This window comes from Sturnira hondurensis, unplaced genomic scaffold (genome assembly GCF_014824575.4).
Source record: "Sturnira hondurensis isolate 20B ecotype Veracruz unplaced genomic scaffold, ASM1482457v3 Scaffold0004136, whole genome shotgun sequence".
In the NCBI taxonomy this organism is placed as follows: Eukaryota; Metazoa; Chordata; class Mammalia; order Chiroptera; family Phyllostomidae; genus Sturnira; species Sturnira hondurensis.
In genome coordinates this window covers 45,152,932-45,178,009 of record NW_028076767.1, presented here as the reverse complement: position 1 = coordinate 45,178,009, position 25,078 = coordinate 45,152,932, and the positions used below count along the sequence as shown (strand labels likewise).

The window sequence follows — 25,078 nt, the reverse complement described above, 5'->3', positions numbered from 1 at the left end:
TTGGTATGCTGCCACAGTCAAAATCAAAGAATGACAATACCAAGGGTTAGTGAGGACATGGAGCAGCTTATCCCCATATATGTTGCTGGGAGTGATGGGAACGGTACAGGCATTTTGGAAAACAGTGTTTAGTTACAAATGATTGAATGCCAGGCCCTTAATACATGTTCTAGGGTTTCCTGTACCCCTACTCACCTGAGATATGAGACCTGTGAGATCCTGATCAGTACAGTTTCTGGGTTACACTTATAAATAGGGGAAAAGTGAAACAAAGAAGATAGGCATCACAGCCTGCCGTATGTATCCTTTTTTACATTTACTAAAGCACAATGGACACTAAAGAAGCGTAAATATTTCTGAAAAATACATAAATCTAGTATGGGAACTTCAACACAGATAAAAACAGAAACTAACTCTTTACATTTCTTACATACTTTAGTGTGTGGTAAGCATACTGACCAGCCGATCTTACCTGACAAAGAAAGCTGCTTGGGAAAGAAAACTAGCATGAACTGTATATTCCATATTTGTTGCAAAGTAAGTACAAACAGCGAGTGATCATTACCATTTGATGAATGTGGGCATCTTGAACTTCATGACGTTCTTTATCAGTTTTGCGTTTTTTCTCCTTTTCATGCTCCCAGAAAATCTGGTCTGCTTTCATGACAGCCATCAATTGTTCTTTAGCCTCTATTTTTCTTTGTCTTTCTTCTTCCTCTTTATTTTTCATCTAGATGATAAAAGGGAAAGAAAAACTTTACAGCCATTTTTAGCAGCCAGTGCTCTCTAGAGGAGGCACAGATTCAGAAAGCTCCACGCGGAAAGTCAGCCAGGAGCAATGCAAGACGAGAATACTGTATTAACTTGGGCTGCTTCCCATGTGGGCAATTCACTTTGGTTTTATTTCCTGAATGTCAGGAAACACACAATAGAATAGAATATTTGTTTAAAAAGAAAATACAGAAACAGAAAAAAGCATGATCTTCTCAAGCTAGGAAAATATTTGTAGGCAAAAAAATTAGTTGTTACAATGTTTACAAAATTACCCAGTTTAAGTGTTATGATACTCATATAGGACATGAAGTCTGAAGGATTAAGGAATATACAAATTCAATAGGATAATTTTTACTTGATGTCTTGAAAACATTAAAATTAAAAATATATTAAATGAATAAAAATGTTTGCACTTCGGATGGTTCTTTTTTTTTAATGTTGTTGTTGTTTTTTTTTAAGATTTATTTATTTACTTATCTTTAGAGGGGAAGGAGAGGGAGAGAAACATCAATGTATGGTTGCCTTTCGTGCATCCCCTGCTGGGAGTTGGCCCGCAGGAAACTGTCCTGCAACCCAGCAATGTGCCCTGACTGGGAATTGAACCGCGATCCTCTGGTTCCCAGGCCTGCGCTCAATCCACTGAGCTATGCCAGCCAGGGCCCGGGTGGTTCTTAAACAGAAGAGATTATTATTTTGCGTCTGTAAATATATTATTTGTAATTGATTATCATGTTATCTTCTGTTAGAAAATACAAGTACAAATAAATGGTTTGATTTCAGGAGTATAGAAGGATAATTCATGTAATGCTATTTGAAAAAAATCTGACTTTTTCTGGTCAGAGATGCAGAGGAAGTAGAAATTATAGTGAAAGGGCTTACTTTTTTTTATTAAAGAAAGAGCAACTTCATTTATTTTTTTATTTTTTAAAAGATTTTATTTAGCCCTGGCTGGTATAGCTCAGTGTATTGAAACAGACCTGCAACAAGGGGTCGCCAGTTCGATTCCCAGTCAGTGCACATGCCTGAGTTGCAGGCCAGGTCCCTGGTAGGGGGCACATGAGAGGCAACCACACATTGATGGTTCTCTCCCTCTCTTTCTCCTTCCCTTCCCCCCTCTCTAAAAATAAATACATAAAATTTAGATTGAATCTAGACTGGGAATAGAACAGGAGACCCTTTGCTTCGTAGTCCAGCACTCAATCCACTGAGCTACACCAGCCAGGGCTTAAATTTTTTATTGTTTAATTAATTAATTAATTTTAAAAGATTTTATTTATTTATTTTTAGAGAGAGGGGAAGGGAAGGAGAAAGAGAGGTAGAGAAACATCAGTGTGTGGTTGCTCTCACATGCCCCCAACTGAGGACCAGGTCTAGCAACTTTGGCATGTGCCCTGACTGGGAATCAAACCAGCAACCCTATGGTTTGCAGGCCCACACTGAATCCACTGATCTACACCAGCCAGGGCTTGTTGTTCAATTTGTCAAAATTGAATTGCTGCCCTGGCTGGTGTCGCTCAGTGAATTGAGCGTGGGCCTACAAACCAGAGGATCGCGGTTCGATTCCCAGTCAGGGCACATGCCTGGGTTGCAGGCCAGTTCCCGGCAGGGAGAGCATGAGAGGCAACCATACATTGATGTTTCTCTCCCTTTCCCCTCCCCTCCCCTCCCCTCCCCTCCCTTCCCCTCCCCTTCCCTTCCCTTCTAAAGATAAATAAATAAAATCTTTAAAAAAAATGAATTGCTTACCACAATGTTTCTATATTCTTCAATTGCTTTTAATTCTGCTTTGTTTTTTTCATATTTCTCTCTTTCTTTTTTTTCCCATGCAGCCTCAGCTTCTGTAATATCTCTAGTAATAATCAAATCTTCATTGTCAAGTTTCTGTTTTATTAGGTCACTCAGGAAGTTATTTATTCTTTCTCGACGTTCCTCCATTAGCCTATCACAAAATAACCATCATGTCAAATTTTCAGGAATAGATCTGCTATGGAGCCAATATAATTTGAAAAGACAAGATCTCGTACAGTTTTTTACAAAACTGAAAGGAGCCCCATTGCTCCATATATATATATAATATACATAATATAATATATTATAACAAAATATATTACATTATATATTATATGTATATTGTTTTCAGTGGAAATGACTTTTTAATCATTCATTTTTAGAATAAAGTATACAGTGGTCACCCCTTTATCTGTGGTTTTGATTTCTGTGGCTTCAGTTACCTGTGGTCAACCATAGTCCAACAATATTAAGTGAAAAATTCCAGAAATAAACAGTTAAGTTTTGAATTGCACACCATTCTGAGTAGCGTAATGAAAGCTCCCTCTGTCCCCTTCGTCCAGCGTACGCACACTGCAGACCTGCCCACCTGCTGGTCTCTTAGCAGCCACTTTAGTTCCAGGCCAAACACTAACCCATGAGAATGGCAATGTATTCTGACGTCCGAAGGGAGGCGTGCATATAATAGGATCTCGTGTATATGTGTGTACAGTAGGTATAGGACATAAAGTGTTAAAATTCTCCACAGTGAAAAATATTTTAAATATTTTATTATACTACCATGTTTACTCTTAACATTGGAGGCTTGGGTTATAAAATAAATCAAAGGCCTTTCTTTAAATAAAATCTCAAAAAGATTTGGTAAAATTTATAAAATTCTGAATAAATCAGTCTTCTTACTCTCCACAATACTGCAGAAAAAGGGAGACTACCTTTTTTTTTTTTTTTAAAGAAATGAGGCATTTTTATTTGGGAAATTGGGCAAAAAAATACTTTTAAATTTCATGTGACAGAGAGTGAATTTGCAAAGCAATGTAGGAGAAAGGGCATAGTGCGTATCCCAAGGAACTTACAATCTAAAGTGAAGAAAAGACACGTACAGGCAAAGGGTGATAAATGCCATGAGAAAGCTAGAAACTAATATGGGCAAATGAAGAAGGGAAGGGAGGGAGGGAGGAAGGCAGGCAGGCAGGCTTGGTGGAAAAGGTGACATTTCGACTTCCGGCCAAGATGGAGGTGTAGGTGGAAACCCTGTGCCTCCTCGCACAACCAAATTTAAGGACAACAAAGATTTAGAAATAAAAACACATCCAGAACAGACAGAACTGTAGGGAACTCCGACAACCATTTAACCAGACTGGTAAGAGGGGCGGAGTCAGCAGCTGGTGGAGAGGGATAGCAGCTGGAAAAGGCTGTGGCAGCCAGACCTGGGAGCACAGGTGGCGTCGGGCTGACCATGGTCGCACATGCACATGCAGATAAATTAGGCAAAAACTGGCAGCAAGACAGACCACGTAACCTAGGGACCCCAGCGATGGGAAATAAAGCCTCAAAGCACCGATTGAAAAGGTGCCAGCTTGTGGGAAGCTGCAGAGGGGACTGAAATCTGACAGAGAGCAAAGCAAGCACCATTGTTCCCTCTCTGACCCCACCCCCACATGCAGCATCACAACTCAGCAACGTGGGTGCCTCACCCTGGTGAACACCTAAGGCTCTGCCCCTCATATGTAACAGGCATGACCTGACCAAAGATGGCTCAATCAGAAGAACAAATCGAAGCCCCAGAGCCAATACTTTCAAGCGACCAAGAGATAGCCAAGCTATCAGATGCACAGTTCAAAATACTGTTGATCAGGATGCTCACAGAACTGGTTGATTTTGGTCGCAAATTAGATGAAAAACTGAAGGCTACACCAAGTGAAATGAAGGAAAATGCACAGGGAACCAATAGTGATGGAAAGGAAACTGGGACTCAAATCAATGGAGTGGACCAGAAGGAAGAAAGAAACAACCAAACAGAAAAGAAGGAAGAAACAAGAATTCAAAAAAATGAGGAGAGGCTTAGGAACCTCCAGGACATCTTCAAACATTCCAGTATCAGAATCATAGGGGTACCAGAAGGGGAAGGGGAAGAGCAACAAGTGGAAAACTTATTTGAGCAAATAACAAAGTAGAGCCCTGGCTGGTGTAGCTCAGTGGATTGAGCGCGGGCCTGCGAACCACACGATCGCGGTTCGATTCCCAGTCAGGGCACATGCATGGGTTGCAGGCCACTTCCCGGTTCCCAGTTCCCGGCAGCGGATGCATGAGAGGCAATCATACATTGATATTTCTCTCCCTCTCTCCTTCCCTTCCCCTCTAAAGATAAATAAATAAAATCTTTAAAAAAATGAATCTGCTTAAAAAAATAAAATAACAAAGGAGAATTTCTCCAATCTGACAAAGAAAATAGACTTCCAGGAAATCCAGGAAGCTCAGAGAGTCCCAAAGAAGTTGGACCCAAGGAGTAACACCAAAGCACAACACACCAAGGCACACCATAATTACATTAGCCAAGATTAAAATGAAGGAGAGAATCCTAGAAGCAGCAAGAGATAAAGAGACAGTAACCTACAAAGGTGTTCCCATCAGACTGTCAGCTAATTTCTCAAAAGAGAACTTACAGGCAAGAAGGGGCTGGAAAGAAGTATTCCAAGTCATGAAATGCAAGGACCTACATCCAAGATTGCTCCATCCAGCAAAGCTTTCATTTAGAATGGAAGGACAGATAAAGTGCTTCTCAGATAAGGTCAGGTTCAAGGAGTTCATCATCACCAAGCCCTTATTATATGAAATGTTAAAGGGACTGATCTAAGAAAAAGAAGATAAAATATGAACAGTGAAAGGACAGCAAACTCACAGTTGTTAACAACCACACCTAAAACAAAAGCAAACTAAGAGGACAGCTAAAACAGGAGCAGAGCCACAGAAATGGAGATCACATGGAGGGTTAACAACAGGGGAGTGGGAGGAGGAGAGAGGGGGAGGAGGTACAGAAAATAAGTAGCATAGATGGTGGGGAGAAAATAGGGGGAGGGCAAGAGTAGTGTGGGAAATGTAGAAGCTAAAGAACTTATGACACATGAACAAGAACTAAAGTGGGTGGGAGGGGTGTGCAGGGTGGAGGGGAATGAAGGGGGGGAATGGGACGGCTGTAATGGCATAATCAATAAAATATATATTTTTAAAAGGTGACATCTCATCTAGGCTTTCAAAAACACTCTTTGAAACCCTTTTTTTGATTGCCTGCTACGTGCCAGGCACTATTGCAGGTGCCGGAGACATAACCATAAACAAAAACAAACATTCAAAGTCTCTGCCCTCATGGAGGTCTCCTTACAACTGGGGTAGGGGGACAAGAAACCACATAAAGAATTAAAACAGGGCTTTATCGTGCAGTGAGGAAAAAGGATCAGTTAAAGGGATAAGTGGGAGGTGGGATTGTAATTTTAAATAAGGCAGTCAGGGAAAGCCTCAATGAGAAGGCAGCATTTGAGAAGTGATCCGGAAGAGTTAAGGGAGGCGAGCATTCCCCAGAGAGGGTGCAGGAGAAGTCCAGTGTGAGTGAGGAGGAGGGAAGGAAGGAGAGAACAGCAAGATGAGGTCTGAGAGGTGAGGCTGGAGGCGGCTGGCAACCGGGATGGGTGTAGAGCCTCGGGGACCATAGCAAAGGGGGGCCTGATGTCAGAGGATTTGGCACAAGGGAAAAGCATGATCTCCAGACAGAAGCACAGGGTACTGCAACTGGCTGCTCACCCTCCACTCGCCTCATCCCAAACTGCTCAGTAAACTGATTGCTAAATCTGATAAACAATTTGAAAAATCTCATTTAATCCCTGTATTGATTTAACAGTGATGACTGCTCTTTTCTTACTGAAACTCTCCTCCCTTGCTATTTCTCTGGTTTTCCTCCACCCTCTAGAAATGATTCTGTGGTCTTCACATTACCTTCTTTCTCTATTTGACCCTTAAGTATGGATGTCCCTAGGGACTATGCCACCTTCATTTCTTACCTATTCACCCTAGGTGGCTCACCTGTGTCTACAGTTCCAACAACCACTAATATATCAATGATGCACAAAGCCATCTCCAGCTCATAGCCCTCTTCTAGAGCAGACGTCACCAGCGTTTCCAGCTGTCTATCATCTATCTACCAGGCAGATGCCCTTGGTATTCCAAGGAAGCCCCAGCTCACACGCCCCAACTGAAATCGTCATGTTACTAAATACCCTAGTCATGCGTAAAATAATGAGACCTGTATTCTAACGACTCCTCTCATATCACAACTTCTTTTTTCTTTACTTTGTCTTTTTTATTTTAAGATTTTATTTATTTATCTTTAGAGGGGAAGGGAAGGAGAGAGGGAGAGAAATATCAATGTATGGTTGCCTCTTGTGAGTCCCCTGCTGGGAACTGGCCTGCAACCCAGGCACCTGCCCTGACTGGGAATCATACCACGATTGTGTGGTTCGCAGGCCCACGCTCAATCCACTGAGCTACACCAGCCAGGGCTCACAACTTCTGATTTATAATAAAATAACTTCAGGAGTACTTTATTAATAACAAATTATTTTAAGAGCTTACCTGTGTGTTTCAGCTTCTTTTTCTTTCCTCATTTGTGTCAGATGCTTTTTTGCTTTGATAAATTTTCTAATCTTTTCATCTTCTTCCTCTTGCTGCTGCTGTTCTACGGCTTTGATGATATTTTTATCATTCATATATTCCTTGGGGGAAAATTTGTGTATTATCTATTAAGAAAAATATCTTTCAATATATAAATATCTAACAAGAACCTGACAAATGGTCACAGCTTCTGACCCAGTTATTTCTCTCTTGGAAGTTTATCCTAAAGAGATCGTCAGAACTATGTGTGAACTTTTATGTACCGTGTACTTCATCTCAAAGTTATTTACAATGGTGGCAAGTTGGAAACAACCTCTAAATGTTCAATAATAGAGAAATGGTTAAATAAATTATACCCTCAGTGACACAGGATGAATACAAATAATATCCCCCTGGTGAGTGGGGGAAAAACAGAATATAAACACTACATACCATATTTTAGAAAATATATACAAAGACAAGTTTATAATGTACATGTAACTGGAAGAAATGTATCAAATGTTAACATTGGTTATCTCTAGGGTATGAGACTGTAGGTGACTTTTATGTATTCTTACTGCTTTTCTGTATTTTCAAATACTTCATTTCTTTAAAATATGAAATTACAATAATTCTGTAATCAGAAAAATATATGAAACACATACAATTTTAATTTAATGTTTAAATATTAATATAGTCACATGAAACACACATTAAAAATATTTAACAGACACCTACTGCACCCACTACCTACTTGCCCACTGCTGACCCTGCCCCTCGGACTGGCTCTCTGGGAGACTAGTTCCTAGCCCAGACTTGGTTTTCACACATATATAAGAACATACACAGATGTATATTCTAACACAATTTTTTAAAATAGGTATTTTTGAAAACAAAATATAAAAATCTGTTTATATCAGCATGTATTCTATAACCCAACCTGAGTTATTCACCATAAAAATAGATGCTGTTGAACACAATAGCCTGGATATATGCATATATTAGTGTATTCTGTTACTAAACATAGATACCAATTCAAGGTAAAAGTTATTAGGTTTACCATTAAATCTCTAATATATTTATAACTCAAGGTCTACTATATGCCTAGCACTCTTAATTACTCTTCTATTTTTTTAAATATTTTATTTATGTATTTTTAGAGATAGGGGAATCGAAGGAGAAAGAGTGGGAGAGAAACATCAATGTGTGGTTGCCTCTCATGTGTCCCCTACTAGGGACCTGGCCTGCAACCCAGGCATGTGCCCTGATTGGGAATTGAACCAGTGACCTTTTGCTTCACAGGCCCGTGCTTAATCCACTGAGCTACACCAGCCAGGGCAATCATTCTTCTATTTTATGAGTCGTTACTTTTATAAGCCTGTAATATGGTTAAGGAGATGCATTAGTCAACATGAAAAGCTAATGAAAATACAAAATTGTTAAAAGTGATTGTTTTGAATGATTTCTTAAAAGATTTATTTTGTTTTTTTCTAAGTTTATTGTAATGTTCATATATATTTTATAAGAAGAAAAGTATAGAGTTAATTAACATAAAGTTAATTCTCATTTTTTTTACTTTTTAAAAAAGATTTTATTTATTTATCTTTAGAGGAAAAGGGAAGAAGAGAGGGAGAGAAATATCAATGTACGGTTGCCTCTCAGTTCCCTGTTGGGAACTGGCCTGCAACCCAGGCATGTGCCCTGACTGGGAATCAAACTGCGGTTGTTTGGTTCACAGGTCTGGGCTCAATCCACTGAACTAAACCAGCCAGGGTGTAATTCTCATTTTAAAAAATCAAAAGCCTCAGCTTAAGGTCATAAAGGTAGTAAGTGGCAGAGTTAGCATTCAAACCAAGGTCAGTCCCATTCCAAAGTGACTCAGAGATATGAAAATACTGCATCTATGAACCTGGAATAACATTTTGTGAAGAAAGAACAATCAGATTACAAGTAAAACTCTTGGAAATTAAAAGTTTGATAGCTAAAATTAAAAATAAAATAGAAGGTACCTAGACTTGCATGGCTCAGCTGGTTGAGCATTGTCCCTCAAAATGATGGTCACTGATTGATTCCAGGTCAGGGCACCTATCTGTGTTGTAGGTTCATGGTAGGGGTGCATTGGGGTGCATGTGAGAGGCAACTGATTCATGTTTCTCTCACATGTCAATGTGTCTCTCCCTCTCTTTCTCTCTCCCTTCCCCTCTCTTTGAAAATAAATAAAGTCTTTTTTTTTAATTCAACAGAAGGTTTAAAGACAAAGTTGAGGAAACTCTCAACGTTAAACAAACAAAAAAATGGCAGGAATAATTAATTGCCTACCTAAGATTTTTTTCTTGTATTCTGCACTAGTAGCAAGACCCCGCTTTTGTTCAGGGTGGAAATCTGCTCAGCAAAAAGACTCTGTTTCCAAGCTTTCCTTTCAGCTAGGTATGACTAAATTATGATCAGTGAGATTTAATGGGAATTGTTAAGAGGAACTTCCAGAAACGTTCCTTAAAGGGAGAATAGACAGGGCATTTCTTTCTTTTATCTTTTCTTCCTTCTTGCTGCGTTGAATGTGGGCATGAGGCAGGAGTTCCAGCAGCTGCTATTCAGGGCCATAAGGCAACCTTGAGGACAGAAGCCATCTATGTTCCAAGAATAGCAAAGCAGACAAAGAGAAGCTATCTCACCCCTGACCAGGATGGCCCAATCAGATGGGTATCATCCTGCAAACTAAAGGACCACTGGTTCAATTCCTGGTCTGGGTTGAGGTTTGGCCCCTGGTCTTGGTGCACAGGAGAGGCAACTGATTGATCATTCTCTCTCACATCAGTGTTCCTCTTCTTCTCTTTCTCCCTCCCTTCCTCTCTCTTTAAAATAAACAAAATCTTTTTAAAAAGAGAGAGAAGCCATCTCCATTGAGTTAAATCCTCAATTACCAGGACAAAGAGATCGAAAATGTCTAGAATTGAGAAGTCAAGGTATACTATATCTTTATAACTTAATATTGTATGTATGATAACTCTCATTTTAAGGATAGAAAAATGATCTGAAAAAGTCTCATTCTCTTTCTTGCTCATGCATGACAGCATATCCCCATAAAACCGTAGCAAATACAGCCCCCCATGGTACACTTAAAAACCCAATTCAACAGCACCTTGTTCTCTATTTCACTACTACTTATAAAAATATATTAGGATTTAAGCACTGGCTTTGTATATTTTGAAGAGATGCTGTATTTCCAACTTACAAAAAACAGTTTCCTTTGTTCCTTCATCTCTTCTTTTTTCTTTTCTTGTTTTTCTCTTATTTCTAGTTCATATAATAAATTCTGTCGCTTTATTTCCTCAGCATCCTTTTCTTCACGTTTCCTCCTTCTTTCTTCCTCCTCTTTATGTTCCTCTATTCTAAAGAGAAAAAAAACCAAACTCATAATTATAATTGAGAGCAAAGCAAAAACAGAAGTTTATATTTTAAAGAAATGAGTTAGATTCTAACCGGGAATGATTTGAAGCTATAAGGAAGAACTTGTGGATTTGGGAGAAGGGGGACAAGACAGTATATAGAAAGCAGTGATTAAGTCAAATCCAAACCGGCTAGCCCAGAATTGCCAGTATTTCCTTTTATTTGAAATTTGTTTCATTCTTATCAAAATTAGGTCCTACACTGTGACTTCAAATAGTCCTTTCCTTTAGAAAGAACCAGTCAACTGAAGGACTGTATGGGGGAATGGTGGCATTATTTTTCCAGAAAAGTCCTGCAGAAATGTTCACTGCAGCATTGTGTGAAATGAGAGGAAAAAAAATCCAAATTCCCCTCAATAATAATATAGTTAAATAAATAATAGTACATGCTTAGTATACAATATGATTTTAAGAGATGTGACCAATCCATATATTCTGACATAAAAAGATATTCAAGGTATAATGTAGAATGAAAGAATGAAGTCACAGAAAAATATATAACATCCATGTTACAAATACATACACACTTAAATATGTTCTTATATAAGTATTAGTAACTTCAATAAAACATTCTGAAAGGATAGTTACAAGACTTTTTATAATGGCTATTTGGGAAGCAGAAAATGAAATTAAAAGAGACAGACATTGAATAGGGTGGATATGAGGAAGAGATTTCAAATTGTACTCCAGCCAGGGCTGGTGTGGCTCAGTGGATTGCACACTGGCCTGTGAACCAAATTCCCAGTTGGCACATGCCTGGATTGTGGGCCAGATCCCTGGTCGGGGGCACATGGGAGGCAACCACACACTGATGTTTCTTTTCCTCTCTTTCTCCCTCCCTTCCCCATTCTCCAAAAATAAGTAAAATCTTTTAAAATTTTTTTAAAAATTAAATTTTGCTCTACATTTTTCTGTATTACTTGAATTTAAATAAACATATATGCATTTATTTGCAACAATAATTTTTAAGAGTAGACAAATATTTACCTAAATGTACACTCAGTGCCCACTCTGGATCACAGAGTTTCTGGTGATTTGTAATTTACTTTTTATTTTGTTTAACTGTATTTTGTAATGCTATAACGATCGTGCATCGATAACATAAAGTTTAAGCACAAAAAATAGTAGTCTTTAAAAATAGCAAAATGTCCACCAATAGGGTATTGTTTAAAATTGTTGATACATTTATGCAATTTATGCACATTTAAGCTACACTGTAAAGAAATTGTTAAATCTTACACTGGAGAAACAGTGGCCGGTGGACATGGAGGAGACTTTTTACTGAATCTCCTTTGTGCCTTTTCCTATTTGCATGTATCAGATATTTACTTGTATACAAGTAAAATTGTATACAAATAGAAGACCCTCCCATACACATAGTAACTACTTTTTATTTTTTTATTTTTTTTATTTGTATTCTTTTTTTTTTTTTAAGATTTTATTTATTTATTTTTTAGAGGGGAAGGAGAGAGGGAGAGAAACATCAATGTATGGTTGCCTTTTGTGCATCCCCTGCTGGTAGTTAGCCTGCAAGGAACCGGTTTGCAACCCAGACATGTGCCCTGACTGGGAATCGAACGGCGAGTAGCTACTTTTTAAAAAAAGGATCAATTTACTGACAAGAGCTCATGACATACTGATATATGAAAAAACAGACATTTAATAAAATGATAGTTGATCCAATATCATTTATTTATTTATTTTCAGAGAGAGGGGAAGTGGGGGAGAAAGAGAGGGCGAGAAACATCAGTGTGAGAGAGGAACATCAATCAGTTGCCTCTCAAACGAGTCCGGACTGGGGACCAAACCCACAACTTGGGCATGTGCCCTGAACAGGAATCAAACTGATGACTTTTTACTTTGGGGGACGACACCCCACCAATTGAGCCACAATGGTCAGGGTGATCCAATTTCATTTCATAAAATGTGGATATATATATGCTCAGGAAAAAAAGTCTTTATCAGTGGATCAGTGATTTCCATGGGCTGAGAGTCAGGGTTAGAATTTAGTGCAAAGGGGCGTGAGGGAACATATTTCGGGTGGTGGCAGTGTTCTGTACCCTGATTTGGGGTGTTTATACAGCTCTATGCTTTTAAAGAGGTGAATATTATTCAATGTAAATTATATCTGAATGAATCCAACCCCCTCCACCACCACCATCAAAAAAGGTCTATATGGCTAAAGCCCAAACAATAACAGATGATTGTGGTCGACTAGACTATTCAAAACGGCTCACTCCCTCACTCCCCATTTCTATGGGGATCCAGCTCTCTGCTCCACTCATCTCAGGCTGAGCCATGTGACTCCCTTTAGACTCATGGTAAATCATGTATTTCCTCGACCTGTAAATTTGGGGTTTACAGGTCTGAATTTTTTTTCACAACCCAGTTACATGTGAAATAAATGTTTATTGGTGAATGCCACTAGATTGCATGTTTTTTTGTTTTGCAGCATTATTAACCAATATATTAACTTCGAGTAAGGAAGTAATTATGATTTTTAACCTCTTTCCTTGTATTTTTCTATTTGTTAGGTATTTTCACGTGTATTACATTTTTTTCTTAAAGATTTTACTTATTTATTTTTAGAGAAAAGGGAAGGAAGGGAGAAAGGGAGGGAGAGAAATATCATTGTGAGAGAGAAAATGGACTAGTTGCCTCTCGAATGTGCCCCAACCCGGGACCTAACCCACAACCAAGGCCCTGACCAGGAATCAAACCTGCGACCTTTCATTTTATGGGACAACACCCAACCACCTTAGCCATGCTGGTCTGGGCTAGCATGTATTGCTTTTATAATTTAAAAAAAAAAAAGCCATATCCATTACAAGATGAAAAGGAAGGTACAAAAATGGTAATTTATATATACATACTGTTTTAAATGATCATTGGCAAGAGCCAATCTATCTCTGTATCGTTTTTCTGCTTTTTCTTGTTCTTCTTTAAAACCCTTTTCAATGTTGAGTTTCAATTGTTCATCCCATTTGTTATCCGATTTTATTCTACTCTTTTGGGATTCAATCTGTGCATCACGTTCCTTCATAACTCTGCTAAGAAGAAGCCCTGACTATAAAAAGAAATTGCAATATTTTAAGAAAATGAAGTCTAATTATGTATAAATGTGTCAAATATATAGATAGATATAAACTCAAGAAAACCCAAGTAGTACATGAAAGTTCTTCACTCTGTCTGTCTGGTAAAACTGGTATTGCTTTGCATATTCGATGGCCTTTTTTCTTTCTCCTTGTTTGTATATTTCTTCTTCCACATCAAGAATTTGTCTTTCTGCCTCTATTTCTTCATCACGCTTCTTTTTGGCTTCAAGTTTCTGTTTTCTCATACCCTGTAAAAAAAGACAAAAGCAGTATCCTGTTTTCATTTTTTAATTAAATTTTACAAAAATTGAACATTATAATGTAATCATTTAAGCTTTCGTTTATTGTATTTGCATTTACCATTTATAAATCAAATATGATGTTACACTCATAAGTTAATTTTTTCATTGAATTTTTAAGGTAGGTAACACATTTACATGGTGGAAAACCCTAAAATATTATAAATGTATACAGTAAAACTCTCCAATACTAATTTCTATCTTCAATCTCTAAGATAACAACTGTTATTAGTTTCTTGTGTTTACTTCCCAAGTTTCTTTATGTATCTACCTAATAAATATATATTATTACTTTTGCTTCTTTAGAAAAACCAAGTCTTATATTTCACATGGCTCTTCTACACCTCCACATGGTCCACCCGACATCGCATTCAGAGGCAGTCTTTCTTCTGCTTTACGGGTCATGCTTGCTACGTCTTAGAAAAACCTTACCTTGAAATCCTGATAGTATTCTATAATTGATTTTAAGAATTTTACTGGTTTGCTTCTCATGTTTAGGTCTTTAAGCCAGCTGAAATTCATTTTTGTGTATTCTGTGCCTCAGGGTTGTAATTTTATCTTTTTCATAGGCCAGTTATCTCAGTATGAGTCACTGAATTCCGGTCCTTTCCCTTCCAAATTGCAATGACACTCCTGCCCTGGGTCCAGTTCCCACACAGAACACAGGATTGTTGCCAGGCTCTCTCTTCTGATCCGGTACTCTGTCAATTTCTGTGCCTATACTGCAGTTTTTTATTACTACATTTCTACTACATTTGCTACATTTCTTCTTCTTTTCCTTTAATACCCACAAAATGTAGAGTATTATGTATAGTGTGCTACTGATACAGGGTGCAGCCAAAGGGGGGTGCCCAGGAAAGATTTGGAATGGTGTCCAGAACTCAAAGTGTACAGGAATATTGGAGGAAATATTAAGATATCCTCACCCCACCCCCAAGGTGTGAGTTGGGGGAAGGGACACATAGACTAGGAATATGCAGGGCTGTTTTGTAAAGCCACAGCCCTGCAGCTAATCCATGGCCTGGTCATTTAACATATCTATAGCCTTTGGCGGGTCACTTGGATATGTTAAATGGCTGTGGCCATGCTTGGAGCTAGGGGAATGAAGTCACTTCCCCCCAAGATGTGACTGGGGGGCAGATCCCCTGAGTTACAGCGCCTGCGTGGGGGCTTGGAGGAGATTGGCTCTAGGACATGGGACCATACCTGCCCAGACTAACAATGGCAGCCCAGTAAACTTATAATAATACAGAAATACTGGCAGGTGTAACTGATCGTGGGAGGAGTCGGAAATAGGGGTACAGAGGAAGATGGGCACCGGGGGATTTAAACCCAGACACGGCAGCCATTAGGGGGAGAGACACGAGGTTTCAGCAGAGTGAGGACCCTCTGTAGCCATTAGGGGAGAGAGAGCCACACGGGTCTCAGCAGGGTGCAGACCCCCCCTTGGCCAGGTGAAAGGGAAGACCACGCAGCTTTGCCAGAATGGAGATCCCTGCGGCCGGGTGAAGAAGAAAGATGCGCACTTTTGGTGGAGTGCGGCTTTGGTAGAAGAGGCCCACGCAGCTTTGGCGTGCTCCCTTTGGCCGAGTGGCCTGGAAAGCAGGAGAGACTTTGACTGGAACTTGGTATAAAGAACTCTTGCCAGTGAAAGGTGCCACATGACTTTGGATTACTTGGAGATCCTGCCTGGACAGGCAGGCGACACAGCTCACGTGCCAGCGACCTGAAAACGGACGTGTGCTCTTTTCCTGATTTACGGTACCCGGAGTTGGGACAGTGGGAGAAGGGAGCGCTGTGTGTGTGTGTGTATGTGTGTAGGTGTATACCCTTAAAGACTTTAATATTTTAAGGAAGGCATTAGGCCTGAATAGCATTAAATAAACATTTTGTTTCCTTTTCACAAACCTCTGGCATTGAGAGATGTCTTTCCAATTGGCGGCGGACAGAAGGGCCCTATAGATATTAGTGTATCGTCCTTGGGAGGGGCCCCTGTTTTCTGTAGCAGTTTTTGGCATCCCTCGGTGGGCCAAGTATTGCCCCTCCCCCCCTCGGACCCTTTGTTCGGTAACACTACTTCTGCACAAAAAAAGTAGAGGGTATATTCCACTCCCCTATTCTTTAACAAACCAGAGGGTTTTTTTTAGGGTATAATTTACATACACCCTTTTGATACTTAGTTTTTAAAATACATTCAGTCACTTATAAAACAGTTCCATCCTCCCAAAATATTCCCTCAGCCTCTGTTTGTGGTGAATCACTTCCCCGACCTGCAGCCTCTACCACCACTGATGTTTTCTTTTCCTACAGTTTTGCCTTTCTCGGAATGTTATATGTTACATGTGTGATATCAGTCATGATATAATTCTTCCCTCTTCTAGATAAAAAAATAAATTATGAACATTGTGCCTAAAGTAAGGTATCACAAGCATTCTATGTCTCTTTGCAGAAATCTGAGACTCCATCAACCTGGCTAACACTATTTGACCCACCCTGGAGATCACCAGAGACTCCGCCCACTCAATTTACTGACTCACCCAAGCTACTTTTCCATATGAAAGGTTGATCTTAGCTCATGCTTCAAAACTTCCTAAATCCTTGCAAACAAACAAGCAAGAGCTAAGCCTCAGTGAGCCCCCAGCCTCCATACTTCTTGCTAAGGAGCCCCAGGACCAGCACTAGCAGCAATGAGTCTACATTCACAGCTTGGCTTCCCCTGGGAATTACCAAGCCCAGTACAAGTAGCAGCCATCTCAGATTGCTTTATAGCTCCTGCAGGGTGGCCCCGGGCAAAACACAGGTGGGGCCTGACCTTGGCCTGCACCACCTGGAAAACTCCAGAGCCTGTGCACCCAGTGGGCAGCTACAGACCAGGTCAGAGCACCACCACCCTGCCCCTGCACAGCTGATCCTCCACAGGGGGTGAAGGTTGGGGTGTCAGTGGTCACAGCCAGTCCTTGCAGCTGACTGGCCCTGGTAAATCCTTCTCTCTAACCTGCCAATAGTAATCAAGGCTCCACTACAAGAGGAGGGTATACTCAACCCACATGAAAGGTGCACATCAAGTGTCCAGCTTGGGTTATAAGGGAGTCTGTGCCACTGGACCCTATAGGACACCTACTACATTGGGCCACACTACCAAGACAGAGAGTCATAGCAGCTCTATCTAATACATAGAAACAAACAAATTCAAATTAAATCTACAATGAGATACTACTTCATACCTATTAGAATGTCTAGAATTAAAAACTATATTAGAATGTCTGACTATAATAAGTTAGTGAGAATGTGGAGGCAACAGAATGCTCATACCCTCCCAGTGGGAATATAAAAACTACTTTCTGAAACAGTCTGGAAGTTTCTTACAAAGTTAAAAATACATCTAACGTATGATTTAGCTATTCTACACCAATGTATTTACCTGAGAGAAATGAAAGAATATGTCCAGGCATAGACTTACACATGAATGCTCACAAGCAACTCTATTTGTGGTAGCCAAAACCTGGAAACAGCTCAAATATCAACATTTGGGTGATGTCAAACTATCAACAATTGAACAGATAAACTAACTGTGGTATCCAATGGAATACCACTCAGCAGCAACAATGAATGAATAATTTATACACATAACAACATGATAGAATCTCACGTTGAGTGTGATTATTAATAGAAAGCAGATCAGTGACTGCCAAGAGCCAGGAGAGGAGGGGCAGGGACAAGTGAGAGGGAATAAAATGGGCTGTGAGTAAACTTTCCTGGGGTGATGAGTATGTTCATTATCTTAATTACAATGATGGTTTCAGGTGTATAGATGTCAAAATATATCAAATTGTACACTTTAGCTATGCCCATTTTATTGAACATCACTTATACCTAAATAAAGCTGTTGAAAATGTGTTTCAATGCATTTTTATACTTTACATGTAAAAAATATTTATGAGTGCTAAGAAAAAAGAGTCAGCTTTCAGTGCCTATGTGCTCCTGGGTGGTTCATACTTACTGCATACGTATTAGTCCAGTGTTTCACCACTTCTTGGGATTGGAGGTGCATTTCTTTCTTTGCCTTTCTTTCTGCACGGAGGCATGCTGCTTTTCTTGTCAAACCGTCAAGGCTGTCTCGAATCCTTTTCCACTCGTTGTGTGGAATTACGGTGACCTGCGGGAGATCTACATTGCTAGGCAGGAGAGGTGGATAGAGAACTTGATCTTCAGAGTTCTTTATTTCTAATAAAGTTTAAAAAATAAAATTAAAGACTTTCAAGATGAGTGTGTGATACTTTTTTCTCACACATTTCTACACTGGCATGATGTCTAGGAATTGTTTCAAATAATAATTTTATTCTTGTTACCTTAAGAACAGCTAGGATTAATGGAAAGTATATAATACAGGGTGGGGCAAAAGTAGGTTTACCACTGTAAATACATGAAATGCAGAGTTTATTCTTATGTTATTTATTAATTATTGTATTATTTTCCATACTAACAACTGTAAATCTACTTTTGCCCTAACCTGTAGTGACTGACATACAGTATGTTCCCAATAAATATATACCTCGAAATCAGAAGACAGATTTGGGTCCTTGCTTGGTCATTTCCTTACTGTGTAAACTTGGGCAAGTCATTTAACATCCTTAAAGCTGAGGTAACCAAGTAGAAGTTTATAGATGGAGAACTTGGGGGATGTTCATCTCTGGGGGTTGTAGACATTGTCATTGATTCTATTCAACCTCTTCCTAAATGAGAGCCAGCAATGTGATTTGGAGAACTGACTGCAGTTCTGAGGGCGGGCCTCATTAGTTCAATACTTCCATCTCCCTCGCCAATAATTATTTCTGTAATAAGCAAATAAATAGAGGTTTATTTGAGACTTTTTAAAAAGCTCTTCATTGTTCTTCTGGTAAAGGCATCAGAGAGTGACTCGCAAGCTAGAAACGAATAAGGAAGCAGGAAGGCCAGACAGGCAGCCATCCTCGGACCATAGGAGGAAGCAGCCTTACACGCGAAATTGTTACTGTGGGCCATGAAGAGTAAACAAAGGAAGCACCCGGGGCAATGAAGATCTCATTATGCTGAGATCAATCAGATCAAGCAGACCTGAAGCCTGGAGTCCCTTCTTGTACTATTATTTATTAATCATTGTATTATTTTTCTTTTTTTTTTTAAGATTTTATTTATTTATTTATTTATTTATCTTTAGAGGGGAAGGTGAGGGAGAGAAACATCAATGTATGGTTGCCTTTCCTGCATCCCCTGCTGGGAGTTTGCCTGCAGGGAACCAGCCTGCAACCCAGGCATGTGCCCTGACTGGGAATCGAACCGTGATTCTCTGGTTCGCAGGCCTGCGCTCAATCCACTGAGGTACACCAGGCAGAGCTCATTGTATTATTTTTCATACAAAGAACTGTAAACCTACTTTTGCCTCACCCTGTATGAACAAATAAATTTCCTTATTTTTAAGCGTGATTGAATTGGGCATTCTGTTATATGAATTCAAATGCATCTTAAATAATACTGTGAAGCTGGTAACTGCTCCTCTCTGAGAAATACCTTTTTCATCAACTGAGGATCCTAATTATAAACAACCAAAGTCAGTAGCTAATTTTCTTTTTAAAGATTTTATTTATTTATTTTAGAGAGGAAAGAGGGAAAGAAACATCAATGTGTGGTTGCCTCTGGTATGCCCCCTACTGGGGACCTGGCTTACAAACCAGGCATGTGACCTAGACTGAAAATTGAACCTGTGACACTTTGGTTCACAGGCTGGCACTCAATCCATTGAGCCACACCAGTTAGGGCCACTCTAGCTAGTTTAAACAGAAAAGGGATTCACTAAGGGATACTAAGTAGTCTACTGAACCTCTCAGAGAGACCAGAGAGTAATCTTTGGAAGCTATACATGTGAAACATCACACACATGACATCATGAGGTTCCAGCCAAGGCTCATGGTAAGTGGCAATGGGTAGACACCTCAACTTGCCCCACTTAAAACTTGTTCCACAGGATACTATATATTCGAAACTTCACCAATGTTGCTGCTGAAATTGGTACACTTAAAAAAAGATTCTATTTATTTCTTTTTAGAGAAGGGAAGGGAGGGAGGGAAAGGGGGTGAGAAACATCAGTGTGTGGTTGCCTCTCACACACTCCCCACTGGGGAACTGGCCTGCAACCCAGGCATGTGCCCTACACTGGGAATTGAACCAGCGACACTTTGGTTTATAGGCCAGAACTCAATCCACTGAGCCACACCAGTCAGGGCCAAAACTGTACACTTTTGCTGCCACTGTCTCCATAAAATGGATTCAACATATTATTTGCTTCCTCATATTGCCTCTTTAGAATGTAAATTTAGTACATGGACAACTGACTTGTGGCATATCTGTTTCCTAGCCACAAGGGAGGAAGAGCAAATAAATTCTGCCTCCAACTAAAGGAGGTAGGTACTTGTAAGGAGGAAATTCACCCAAATAGGAAATTCATTTGAATAATGACGGGTGGCCACAGACACAACAAAGATTGTGTACTATGGAGACAGACAACCTGGACTTTTTCTGAGTACTGTACATATGAACTAGGCAAATCCAGACAACATTATTTAACCCGCTGAGTCTAATTCCTTAACTGCAAAATGGAGATAATAGAAGTAAGGGTGGGGGAGGGGTGTGCAGGGTGGAGGGGAATAAAGGGGGGGCAATAGAACAACTAACGGTATAATCAATAAAATATATTTTAAAAAATAAAAAAAAAAGAAATGAAGACCACATGGAGGGTTAGCAACAGGGGAGTGGGAGAAGGAGAAGGGGGGAGAAGGTACAGAAAATAGCATAGACAGTAGGTAGAAAATAGATAGGGGGGAGGGCAAGAATAGTATGGGAAATATAGAATCTAAAGAACTTGAGACACGTGGACATCAACTAAAGGGGGGGAGAGTGATGGGGGAGGGGTGTGCAGGGTGGAGGGGAATGAAGGGGGGATTAGGACAACTGTAATGGCACAATCAATAAAATATATTTTAAAAAATTAAAAAAGAAAAAGAAGAAGTACCTACTTTATATGGTTGGGAACGTAATAGATGTAAATACTTGAAAATATAGGGTGGGGCAAAAGTAGGTTTAGAGTTGTGAGTACAACTTTATAAATAAATAAAACACAGAGTTTTATTCTTATGTTCTTAATTATTGTATTATTTTCCATATAAACAACTGTAAACCTACCTTCGCCCTACCCTGTATACTGTCTTTTATGTTTATCTAATCTCGTAATTTATTGGTGCTCTTTATTTTTTTTATGTGTATGTGAGTTACTGCCTAGTGTCCTATAATTTTAATCTGAAGGACTTGCTTTACTATTTCTTGTAGAGTAGGTCTGCTAGCAATGAATTTGCTCTTTTCATATTCCTGGAAATATCAATTTCCCCCAAATTTTGAAAGATGAATATGTCAACATGCTGCCTTCTAGCCTTTGTAGTTTCTTTTGAGAAATCAACTGTTAATCTCAGTGAGGCTCATTTATATGTGATGAATTATTTATCCTGTGCTGCTTTCAAGATTTTTCTCTGTGTTTAGATTTTGACAATTAATCATGATGTATTGATTTTAATTTCTTTGATCACTGAGCTTCCTAAATATGTTGATCTGTGATTTTCAACCTTTCACCTTGTGGCACATATAAACGAATTACTAAAATTCTGTAGCATGCCAAAAAAATATATTGTTTGCCAATCTGACAAAAAAATGTACAGTTTTCATTCATTCACACCAGATAGCTACTGTTGTGTTGGCTGTTGTCATTCAATTTACAACCTAAGGGGAAAAAACTAATGGAAAAGAGGTCAATGCCCCTAAATAAATAGACATGTATTGCATGCTTTAAAAATTCTTGCATCAGCCTGGCTGGTGTAGCTCAGTGGATTGAGCACAGGCCTGCGAACCAGAGGATCGCGGTTCGATTCCCAGTCAGGGCACATGCCTGGGTTGCAGGCCAGTTCCCTGCAGGCCAACTCCCAGCAGGGGATGCGCAAAAGGCAACCATACATTGATGTTTCTCTCCCTCTCTCCTTCCCCTCTAAAGATAAATAAATAATATAAAAAAAAATTCTTGCATCACACCAGGTGAAAATCACTGAGCTAGGGGTTTTCTATCTTCCTCATTCTCCCAAAGTCCATGTCTGTACTGATGCCCTAACTCTCTCCATGGGAACACTTACACTCAGGCTATTGCAGTATCTTGTCCCCAGCCACAGTGATCAGTTCAGATATATGGTTCTCCCAGCAATCCAGTTGAAAAAATTACTGGTGTAGATTAATGTTTTTCATCAAATTCCAGATGTTTTGGATATTATTCAAATCTCCCCCTCTCCTATCACTCAGATTAAATGCATGTTGGCTCACTTGCTGGTGTCTTACGTTACTCTGAGGAGCTGCTTATTTATATTTATTGTTTCATCTTTCTGTTCCTCAAGTGATTAATCTCAGCTGACACCTTAAAGTTCAACGATTCTTCTGCAAGCTCAAATTTGCTACTGAACCCCTCTAGTGTATTTTTTTCATTTCAATTATTAGGCTTTTCAACTCCAAAATATTTATTGTGTTCCTTTTCTATAATTTCTGCCTCTTTATTAATATAATCTATTTGGTGACATTCTTAATGTCATTAAAGCATTCTTAATACTTTTTTTTACAGCAAACATTTTATTGTAACAGGAAACTTAAAATGAATATTCATTCACAAATCTTTTTTAAATGATATTTTATTGATTATGCTATTCCAGTTGTCCCATTTTCTCCCTTTATTCCCCTCCACCGTGCACACTCCCTTCCACCCACATTCCTCCCCTGTAGTTCATGTCCATGGGTCATACGTAGAAGTTCTTTGGCTTCTACATTTCCTATACTATTCTTAACCTCCCCTGTCTATTTTCTACCTACCACTTATGGTACTTATTCTCTGCATTTTCCTCCTCTCCCCTGCCTACTTCTTCACTGATAATCCTCCATGTAATCTCCATTTCTGTGATTCTGTTCCTGTTCTTGTTGTTTGCTTAGGTTTTTTTTTTCAGGTTCGATTGTTAACAGCTGTGAGTTTTTTGTCATTTTACTGTCCATATTTTGATTTTCTTTTTAGTAAGGGCTGAGTGATGATGAACTCCTTTAACTTGACCTTATCTGGGAAGCACTTTATCTGCCTTTCCATTCTAAATGATAGCTTTGCTCAACAGAATAATCTTGCATGTAAGTCCTTGACTTTCAAGACTTGGAATACTTCTTTCCAGCCCCTTCTTGCCTGAAAGGTTTCTTCTGAGAAATCAGCTCATAGTCCTATGGGAACTCCTTTGAAGGTAACTGTCTCCTTTTCTCTTGCTGCTTTTAAGATTCTCTCCTTAGCCTTAATCTTGGCTAGTGTAATTATGATGTGCCTTGGTGTGTGCTTCCTTAGGTCCAACTTGTTTGGGACTCTGAGCTTCTGGAGTTCCTGAAAGTCTATTGCCTTTGCCAGATTAGGGAAGTTCTCCTTCATTATTTTTTCAAATAAATTTTCCATTTCTTGCTCTTCCTCTTCTCCTTCTGGCAGCCTTAGGTTTAGATGATGGAATTTTTAAAGATGCCCTGGAGGTTTCTAAGCCTCTCCTCATTGTTTTGATTGAATTCTTGTTTCTTCATTCTGTTCTGGTTGAATGTTTATTTCTTCCTTCTGGTCCAAATCGTTGATTTGAGTCCTGGTTTCTTTTCCGTCACTGTTGGTTTCCTGTACATTTTTCTTTATTTCACTTTTCATAGCGTTCACTTTTTCCTCTGTTTTGCAACCAAACTCAACCAATCCTGATAACCAGTATTTTGAACTGTGCATCTGATAGGTTGGCTATCTCTTTGCCGCTTAGTTGTATTTTTTCTGGAGCTTTGATCTGTTCTTTCATTTGGGCCATATTTCTTTATCTCAGCATACCTGTTATGTTCTAAGGGGCAGAGCCCTAGGTATAGAACAGAGCAGATCAACCCAAATAACTTACTTGTGATGCTGTATAAGGGGGAGAGGTCCAAGAGGGAACAGTGCTGCTTACTGGGCTCTGGGCCAGCTTTCAGTCCCTTCCCCTGCTACCCACAAGAAAATTGTGCCCTTATGGTGCTGCTTCCTGGGTGGGTGGGTTTGTGTACCTTCTAGGATCCCGTGGGTCTCTCCAGTGAGCTCTCCTGTGAGATTGGGAGTTTCTCCCATTGCCATCTCAACTCCCATAGGCTTTTTGAGTCGGAGGATTTAGGAGTTTATTTCCCTGCGCTGGAGCCCTGGGTTGCATGGTATCTTGCTCCCCAGTTGTTCCTCCTGGTTTATCTGCACATGAATGTGGGACCGCACAGTCTGCCAGCCACCACCTTGCCTCGAGTCTTCTCTGCCCTGCGTCTCCACCGCTGCTACAGGTCTGTATGAATGTTTCTTCTTTAAATCCTTGGTTGTCGGACTTCCATACAGTTTGATTTTCTGGCAGTTCTGGTTATTTTTTGTTTTTAAATTTGTTGTTGTCCTTCTCTTGGTTGCACAAGGAGGCACAGTGTGTCTACCTCGACCTCCACCTTGGCCGGAAGTCTCACAGCATTCTTACTACTTGTCTATAGTTCCTTTGACTTTTTTAAAAGTCCATTGAACATATTTACAATAGCTATAAATTTATAAAAAGCTAACTGTTTAAATTTAAATTTAACATCTGGGCTTCCTCAGGGACAGTTTCTATTAAAACTTTCCCCTGTGTTTGGGCCATACTTATTTCGTGCACACCTTGTCACTTTTGTTGAAAACTATACATTTTAAATAATATGTGGCAACTCTAGAAGTCAGATTCTCCCCACACCCAAAGTTTGCTGTTGATGTTACTCTTTATTTAGATTTCTTGAACTAAATCTGTAAAGTCTATATTCTTTGTTGTATGTGGCTATTGGAATCTCAGTTTGGTTAGCTTAGTTTTCAGCTAATGACCGGACAGAGTTTCCTTAAATTTATTTTTCTTTTTAATCCCCATCCAAGGCCTTTTTTTTTTTAAAAAAA

At 39.4% G+C, this 25,078-nt stretch overlaps 1 protein-coding gene across 2 annotated transcripts in view; it reads right to left on the bottom strand.

Moving 5' to 3' along the window:
- The window catches only part of CFAP210 (cilia and flagella associated protein 210), a 35,841-nt gene that overhangs the window by 7,251 nt on the left and 3,512 nt on the right, over nt 1-25,078 (bottom strand). For both annotated transcript variants that reach the window (XM_037044506.1, XM_037044507.1), the window contains exons 2-8: nt 18,044-18,267; nt 13,819-13,992; nt 13,523-13,716; nt 10,436-10,592; nt 7,186-7,325; nt 2,521-2,713; nt 566-730 (exon numbers count right to left, since the gene is read on the bottom strand). In XM_037044506.1, the coding sequence (XP_036900401.1) occupies nt 566-730; nt 2,521-2,713; nt 7,186-7,325; nt 10,436-10,592; nt 13,523-13,716; nt 13,819-13,992; nt 18,044-18,267 (1,247 nt within the window). The remainder of the gene's footprint in view (nt 1-565; nt 731-2,520; nt 2,714-7,185; nt 7,326-10,435; nt 10,593-13,522; nt 13,717-13,818; nt 13,993-18,043; nt 18,268-25,078) is intronic.